This window comes from Ailuropoda melanoleuca, chromosome 6, assembly GCF_002007445.2.
Source record: "Ailuropoda melanoleuca isolate Jingjing chromosome 6, ASM200744v2, whole genome shotgun sequence".
Taxonomy (NCBI): Eukaryota; Metazoa; Chordata; class Mammalia; order Carnivora; family Ursidae; genus Ailuropoda; species Ailuropoda melanoleuca.
The window spans coordinates 60723205-60732386 of NC_048223.1; the positions used below are offsets into that span (position 1 = coordinate 60723205).

Here is a 9182-nt window from a genome sequence, read left to right on the forward strand (position 1 = left end):
CTATGAGCCTGCTTCTTCCTCTCCCACTCCCCCTGCTTGTGTTCCCTCTCTCGCTGGCTGTCTCTATCTCTTCATAAAAAAAAAAAAAAAAGAAGGAGGATGAAGGGAAAAGAACCAAGCACTTTAAATATTTATGTGACTGATTTGTATATATATAAAGTGATTTGTGTTTATATAAAACCCAGTACCATCCTAAAATTCCAGTATTGAGTCACACTATGAGATGTTGGGTCCACCTGGCTAGGTAATACATTCTCTTTTATAAGCCTACTCAAACTGAAACTCAGAGCCACCAGTGAGATATTCCCATAGTGGGAAATGAGATGTGCCCTGTGGGAATACACCCGCATACTCAAGAATAAAGTTCATTCTGTTAGGTCTGTTCTTTCAATGACTTTATTAAAACCTATCAATGACTATTCTACATAACTGGAAAAATAAAGCCAATTAAATGTTTTTGGATTATCTTTATATTATTATTCAGAAGTCCCAATTGTTAAAGCCAGTAACATTTCACCAAGTGTCAATTCAAATTCACGCAACTCACACATAAACCATATAACACACTGTTATTTTTTTTTTTTAATGTTACCACTGAAGTGAACCTACACTTACCTGTAGTAATAGCTCTATGAAATTGATGCATGTCTTCTCCTGAGAGCTCTTGGGCTACTTGCAATATTTTTTGTCTGACACCATCCAATTTAATTTCTGATTCAGTCAGTATCTCTTCCATATCGGGAGCACTATAATCAAGATATTGGGAACTTTTAGAGTATCAGCCAGATGCTCGGTTAGTGAAAAGCTGAAATAATCTAAATATCAATGAACACAGGGCTAAATAAATATTATATCTGGATGCTTCTAACTCAAAACCACAATAATATATCATTAAAAATATGTAAAATCAGGGGTGCCTGGCTGGCTCAGTTGGTAGAGCATGAGACTCTTGATCTCAGGGTCATGAGTTCAAGGCCCACATTGGGCACAGAGCATATACATATAAAAAATATGCGTATAAAATATGAAATCTGCTGACAGCAGCTGTCTTTGGGTATTGTGGTTGACTTCTTTCATTATCTTTATTTATTTTATTATATTATGTTAGTCACCATACAGTACATCCCCGGTTTCCGATGTAAAGTTCGGTGACTCATTAGTTGCGTATAACACCCAGTGCACCATGCAATACGTGCCCTCCTTAGTACCCATCACCAGTCTATCCCATTCCCCCACCCCCTCCCCTCTGAAGTCTTCAGTTTGTTTCTCATAGTCCATAGTCTCTTATGTTTCATTCCCCCTTCTGATTACCCCCCTTTTCTTTATCCCTTTCTTCCCCTACCGATCTTCCTAGTTCTTATGTTCCATAGATGAGAGAAATCATATGATAATTGTCTTTCTCTGCTTGACTTATTTCACTTAGCATTATCTCCTCCAGTGCCGTCCATGTTGCAGCAAATGTTGAGAATTCGTTCTTTCTGATAGCTGAGTAATATTCCATTGTATATATGGACCACAGCTTCTTAATCCAGTCATCTGTTGAAGGGCATCTCGGCTCCTTCCATGATTTGGCTATTGTGGACAATGCAGCTATGAACATTGGGGTGCATATGGCCCTTCTCTTTACTACGTCTGTATCTTTGGGGTAAACACCCAGTAGTGCAATGGCTGGGTCATAGGGTAGCTCAATTTTTAACTTTTTAAGGGACCTCCACACTGTTTTCCAGAGTGGCTGTACCAACTTGCATTCCCACCAACAATGTAGGAGGGATCCCCTTTCTCCACATCCTCTCCAACAATTGTTGTTTCTTGCCTTGTCAATTTTTGCCATTCTAACTGGCATAAGGTGGTATCTTAGTGTGGTTTTGATTTGAATTTCCCTGATGGCTAATGATTTTAGTATCTTTATTTTTATACAATTTATTATTTTCCTAAAGATTACTACTTTCTAAGTTTACTATAACAACAATGTATTATTTTTGGTGGAGAAATACTTACAAGATGACTTTACACAATAACATGGCTTTTTCTAAAATATTAAGATCCCTTGTCACAGTTCTATTATATCTTTAAACTGCTGAATATTGATGTCAATTCTTTTAAAATTGCAATTTGTATTGAAAAAGTGTTCATAATTAATCGAAACAGTGTTGCTTCTTTCCATAATACAAGCTCAAGTTCAAGAGTAACTTAAAATCTTTCCATAAGGTAAACTAAGAACTCATTAAAAAAACAAAAACTAATTTTAGAGCCAGGTAAGATAAAACAAAGTTAACAGTGCCACATTCCAATAAATCTATGGCAAATTCGCTTCCACTTAATAGAATAAAATAAATAAGACAGAACAAAAATTAAATTATTAGCAAATTATCTTAAAAGTTGTAAATGAAAAAAGTTGTAAATGAGTGACTAGAATACGTCAGTAATACATTTTTTAAAGATTTTATTTATTCATCTGAGAGAGAGAGAGAGAGAGAGAGCACGAGAGAGAGAGAAAGAGAGTGCACAAGCAAGGGGAGGGTCAGAGGGAGAATGAGAAGCAGGCTCCCTGCTGAACAGGGAGCCTGAAGCAGGGCTCTATCCCAGGACCCTGAGATCATGACCTAAGGAGAAGGCAGCTGCTTAAGTGACTGAGCCACCCAAGCCCCAGTAATATTTTTAATAATAAAAAGATGATAAATTATATCTGGACTTCCTTAAACACTTTATAAGATATACACTGTAAATCCTTCTAGAGGCATTTGTAATTTTTAACAAGAGTCTCTGGGAGTTGGTTACCGGGTGGGAACTTTCTAACCTCATGTAAAAGAGAGAGGCAAAGAAAGCCAATTAAATGAAATAGGAAGCAAACAACGAAGCAAAGATGGAAGACAGAGAGCTGCATTCATAAGATATTCCTGAATCTTTATAATTCCTTTCCCTCTCTGGTTAGGGTAGTTTAACCTGTGTTGTTTTTCTTTGTTTATTTATTTGAGAGAGAATACATATGCATGTGAGCAGGGGAGAGGGGTGCACAGAGGGAGAGGGAGAGAATCTCAAGCAGACTCCACACTGACTGCAGAGTCCAACATGGGGCACAATCTCTTGACCCTGAGAGCATGACATGAGCCGAAACCAAGAGTTGGACATTTAACCAACTGAGCCACCCAGGTACCCCATAAGCTGGTTTCTTTTATTTGCAACCAAGGAATCCAGGATATATACAGAGTTTACCTAGAAAAATAAAACAATCTTACAGAAAGAAATTTCAAAGAAAAGATGCCTTAGAGCTGAAGGAAAAAGAACTTCCAAAGAAGAATTAAGCAGTCAATAGTATCATATGCTACAAAAATGTAAAATAAGTACTAGATTCAGCAATATGAGGTAACAGGGCAATTTCAATAATTGTGAGGCAGAAAAGCAGATTGCAATGAGTTGAACAACGAATGGGAAGATAAATAAAGATTTCAACACAGATCTAATATTAAAATTTTGCATGTATCATCCAAGTAAAGCCTGGCTCTAATAAACCATTAAAAAGTTAGTATTTTCACAAACAACACCTATATCACTGAGTGATCTTAACACAAAATTCCTAGCTGCTCTGAAAATAAGAACTTTCCCTTCCTATATTGATTAAAATATTTATTCTTAAAATCTACTTGCTACTGGGATGCCTAGGTGGCTCAGTCCATTGGGTGTCTGAGTCTTAATTTTGGCTCAGGTCATGATCTCAGGGTTATGGATTGAGCCCCACATTAGCTCCACGGTGGGCACGGAGCCTGCTTAAGATTCTCCCTCTCCCAAGAGAGACTATGGACTCCAGGAAACAGAGGGTTTTAGAGGGGAGGGGGGTGGAGGGATGGGCTAGCCCAGTGAAGGGTATTAAGGAGGGCACGTACTGCATGGAGCACTGGATGTTATACACAAACAATGAATCATGGAACACTACATCAGAAACTAATGATGCACTGTATGGTGACTAACATATAATAAAAAAAAATAAAAATAAATAAAAAAAAAAAAAGATTCTCCCTCCCCCTCTCCCCCAGTCCACGCTCACTCACTCTCTTAAAAAAAAAAAAAAATCTACTTGCTGCTAACATCTTCTGATCCCAGTGTTCAAAGAATAAATCACAGAATAGTCTAACAGCTAGTTACTGTCCAATGAGGTATAAAGCATTACAAAATACATATACAATACACATTAAACTGTATGCATTGTAACAAATTTTACAGATATTTACTCACCTTGTAATCCTGTGGAGGAGAAAAATTGTCCTTTTACTTTCAACAGTTATATCCCGACTAAGTTTCACAAGTCTCTCGTATTTGTCATGTCTTGCATCAAGTTCCTGCTGAAATGCTAACAACACATTATAACCATAAGCATACATATTCTATGCTTCAAGCCTATCAAACAACACTGTTATGCACAATAAAGCAATTATTATTTACTCTATAAAAATGAAGAGCATATCATCTCATTTATTTTTTAAGTACCGGGAAATCGAAGACTGCTAGCAACCAAAATATTCTTTCTTTAAACACAGGTATGCTTTAACTGGGCTTTACCACTCACAGCCTCACAATAAGATGTACATATTGTAAAACAAAAACAAAAAACACCTCATCTAGTAAACATGAGATTATTACCACAGAATTATCAAAGGAGACTTAAAAAATTACTTACCTAAGTTACATAACACTTTTTAAAATCACCCTACCACATGCAATATTATCTCCCCCCACAAAAACCTGGATTTTTTAAATTAAAAGTTTATAACTTTTAAGGACATCAACTTTCTGAATTTCTAAGGCCCAGTCACTGAAATACCATAAACCACTTAACTCTTAATTAATCACCACTTTATTTCAGAAGCACTATCATGCCAAAGACCTAGAAAATTGCCTATCCTACAGGGAGCACAGAGATGTATCTTGCATGAATTAAAAAAACCCAGAACTTCAATAAACTATTAACCAAATTAACAGGTTGACAGGGACCAAAAACATCTGCTCTTATATTATTGAGATAATTAAGCTGGGATTTTACCTAATATTTCAAGACAATCAAAAGCTTTCCTTATTTATTATAAATATTAATGACCACTGTGAATAAATACTATGAATACAAAGTAAGACAATTCCTATCCTCAAAGAGCTCAGTCCAGTGAAAGACTACGATGTAAACAAATAAATAAAATACGTAATAAATACATGTAAAGGTTCAGGAAAGCTGGAACCACATTTTTGTTTACTACTAATACATGCTAGAACACAGTAGATGCTCAATAAATATTTCATTACTAAATGGATGAATGGATAACAAATAAATGCAACGTTTGTCAATAAATTTGCTTGAGAGAAAAACCAAAAAGGCTTCCAAGGAAGAAGATATGTGAGCTAGATCATGAAGAAAACCAGAGTTCACCAGATGGACAATGGGGACAGCAAAGGAGAAGCAACTGCAAGCCTAAAGAACTGTGCCTGGGTGGCACAGCGGTTAAGCGTCTGCCTTCGGCTCAGGGCATGATCCCGGCGTTATGGCATCAAGCCCCACATCAGGCTCTTCCTCTATTAGCCTGCTTCTTCCTCTCCCACTCCCCCTGCTTGTGTTCCCTCTCGCTGGCTGTCTCTATCTCTGTTGAATAAATAAATTAAAAAATCTTTAAAAAAAATTTTTTTTAGAAACAAACAAAGCAACATATGCTTGGAAACAAGCAGCTCTGTAAAGGGTGTGTCAGAGTATAAGGATGGGGAATACTTGGCCCACTGCAGTTTTTCCACTGTGTATACAGTTGTATCAATACACTCTCTACTCAATTACAATTAGTCTTATACCTCTGAAAATCACTGTAGGTGCTATGCTGTTTTTAAAATATGCCCAGAAATTACTTGAGACTCCCTTCAAAAGGTGGAATCTAATCCCCTTTCCTTTAAACATGAAGCAGTTTTTAAACTGCCTCATTTTTAACAAACAGAAAGTAGCAACAGTGACAGCGTATTATGTCTGAGAGCAGGACATAAGGAGATGGTGGTTTCCTCCTTGCTCTGACTGGGGAAGCTAGATGCCATGACATAAGGAACCTGAACNCACCCGAGAAGCACCATGAGGGGTTCCATGTGAGGACTGAGAGCTGGTTGTTGGCAGAAGGCCTAACTTGTCAATTGCTGTGGATCCTCCAGCCCCAATCCAGCCTTCAGATAAGCGTGAGTTAGAATCAACAGCTCAGGCCCTTTCAGGTTCCTGAACCACAGAAACCATAACGTATGGGAGGGTGGATCCAGAATGACAGGAAGAATTTTGTTTTACGTTTTGTTTTGAAATAAGGAGCAACTTGACCAAGTTAAAAGGAGGACTCTGAATAACATACACACACACACACACACACTATATTAGTATATATGTATCATGTATATGATTTACTAATAGATTAGTTCCCACTCTGTCCAGTGTTACAATCAAAACAAAAATGTAATCCCTGTCTTCAAAAGTCTAGTTGAGGAAACAAAACCAATATATGCTTAAAAGTTAATTAAATAGATATGTGTATATATACACCTAACTTATATACAGCTGATACATATTCAGGTACACAGTAATTTTTAGTTATGTGGCATTTCTGATGTTAATTAACCGTTTACCTGTAAAACTGTAATGAAAGAAAAAAAAAGTCAACACTTGAGTGATCTCGACTTTAATGGCAGACCCAGCACCACAGCAAACCTCCAAGAAAAGTAAGAGTCACACAGGCACATCTTAAATTCTGACGGGCTGTTTTGTGCGCGCAACATGTCTAAATTATCCTTGCTACAACCTCTTTCCTTCTCTTCCCTTTGCCAACTTCCATTACAGAGAACTTACATTTGAAGGCCAACATCACAGGTGAAGATGAATTAACATCCTTCCCTTCTCTTCTCTGGTTATGTGGGAAATTGTCATGCTTCCTTTTCCTGAACCCTCCTGATCCTTACGTAGAGAAGGAGAAAAAAGTTGGATAGGACTCTTCCACCATCAAGAGTTGACAAAACGTAAGGTCTGCTAACCCCTTCCTTTCTCTCAAATCAGCGCCCACGAGGCCCTCGCCTTAGAGGCTTTCTCAACGGACTGACAGAACAGCAGCCCTGTCTTTTTCCCCCCAAACCTTAAGCTCACCTCACCCGGGCCTCCACCAATGGCTTCCCTGATCTGGCACAAGGTGGAGCAATTACCGAACTAAGATTTAAAAACACAGCTCGAGGATTTAAGAAAAGGAAGGGGTGTAAAGAGGACCGATATGGCCGGGAAATCACCGGGGCCACCGCCCCCCGAGCCTGTATGGGGAGAGGGCATCCCTCAAGGGTGAACAGAAGTGGAAAATGCGACAAAAAGGATGGAGATCCTCCCCCTTTGAATAAATAACGCCCAGGGCCGCTGAAGACGCCACCTTCTTTGCTGCTCATGTCGTCACGGCCTACAGCGAGGTGAGAGGAGATTGAGGCCCTTGGAGCCAGCGGAGTGCGTAAGGTGCTGGCCGGAGAGGCTGCCGAAGACTCCTTTGCAGCCGGCGGACGTCGACGCACTGGCCGGAAGCGCGCGCCGCAACCACTCACGCCTCTCCCTCCGCCCCCCCCACACTTCCGGCCTGCGCACCGGCCCCTCAGCCACAGGCTCCGCCCCGCGCGCGGCCCGGGGACCTCGCGCGCGGCCCGGGGACCTCGCGCCCGCGCGCCGTCGTCGTCGTGCCTGCCCTCTGCTGTGCCTGAAGACAGAGCGATTCTACACGCTTCAGTGCACGCTCTGTTGATAAAACAGATGATGGAGGCGAGGCCTGTGTGAAGGTAGAAAAGCGGCGGAAGATGTACGTGATTTTTTTTTCCCCCCTCAAGGCGCCTTTGGAACACCCCCGCATTCCCTCCCCGTGGACCCAGCCTTCCTCGCGGGGAGTAATGGGGGTTGTAGTTCGCTTGCAGGCGGGGCCCTCCGGCTCTCCCGACCAGGCTGTGAGGAAGGAGCGAACCCTCGGTCGCCTATGGGAAGGTCTTCTCAGGATCGTGGCCGAGCCCTACGGAGCTGGGAGTTGAAACTTTCCATTCCTGGCGGTGACGCCAGCAGGTAAAGTGATGGGAATATGCAAATCAATAAACGTAGGGCGTTACAAGCGTTCTCACGAGGTAAAGCCCGCCCTCTATGCTCCTCCCCCTGCTCCTGTCCCCCTCCCCCCTCGTCCCGAATCTACCCATTTCTGCGCCTTCTTCTCCGCCGGGACTCGCTCTACTCGGTTTCTCCTGGCTCAACCACGGGGTGGGTGTGCGACCTTGAGGGTAATTAACCTTTGTCCGGTTTCTTTATCTGTGAAATTGAGATAGAATAGTACCTGCGCCGTAGGCTTATTTGAGAACCGAATGAGTTAGTACTGCGGCTCTTTGATCCATGTCTGTCCTTTCGCATAGAAAGTGCTCAATTAAATACTAGTCTTAATACCCTTCTCCCAGCGTCGCTCTCCAAAAAAGAAGAGAGGTTGGTAATAACAGGTGTGCACCACCAAGTTGTTAGCTTGTTATTTGGGGCAGGTACTGCCGTATCTTACTAGACTTTCTGCATTTTATAAGCCCTCACCCGCACCCCTGGAACCCGTAGCGTTTGTAAGCCTCTATTAAGTGTTGGAGAATGCGCTTCCTGTCATCAGGATGGGTAACTAGCAATCCGGCATCTTCTACATATAAACTCAGGGTAAGGCTTGGTGAATTGGTTGGCCTAGGCCTAGTGGGGAAAACACAAGTGTATTTTACTATGCTTTCTTTGAATAAGCTCCATATTGTGGGCATGTATTGTACACGCAGCCCTTGTTAATTCTTCCTTGTTAATTTAGGAACAAAGGAATAGTAAATAAAACAATTAGACTAGAATACGGTGGTAATTTCAAGCCCGCGACAGGAGTGTGTTATAGGAAGGTTTTCTGCTCTGGCTAATCTCTAGAGTCTCTCCCAACTCTGAAGCAAGAAGTAGCTACCACGCATCCATTTCTTTGCAGCTCTTCAAATACATGAATTGATTAAACAAATTCCTTGCGGATAATATAGGCTGCTCAGGACTCTTGCTTTGTAGATTTGGGGCAAACAATTCCGAGTTTGTGGGAGGTCTGAGCCTGCTAACATCCACCAGTATCCACCTTTTCTAATTAGACATAAATTGACCACTGCGCGGTGTGGGGCGGGGG

The 9182-nt window shown here is 41.1% G+C and overlaps 1 protein-coding gene and 1 long non-coding RNA gene across 2 annotated transcripts in view; one reads left to right on the forward strand and one right to left on the reverse strand.

Moving 5' to 3' along the window:
• The window catches only part of TSNAX (translin associated factor X), a 32896-nt gene extending 25356 nt beyond the window's left edge, over positions 1-7540 (reverse strand). Inside the window, exons 1-4 of the mRNA XM_002917098.4 lie at positions 7410-7540; positions 6848-6952; positions 4231-4345; positions 616-746 (exon numbers count right to left, since the gene is read on the reverse strand). Coding sequence (XP_002917144.1) covers positions 616-746; positions 4231-4345; positions 6848-6952; positions 7410-7425 — 367 coding nt within the window. The 5' untranslated portion in view covers positions 7426-7540. The remainder of the gene's footprint in view (positions 1-615; positions 747-4230; positions 4346-6847; positions 6953-7409) is intronic.
• A 61-nt stretch (positions 7541-7601) lies between these two features.
• Positions 7602-9182, forward strand: part of LOC109489292 — a 48904-nt gene continuing 47323 nt past the window's right edge. The window contains exon 1 of the long non-coding RNA XR_002142240.2: positions 7602-8077. This is a non-coding gene — a long non-coding RNA (uncharacterized LOC109489292). The remainder of the gene's footprint in view (positions 8078-9182) is intronic.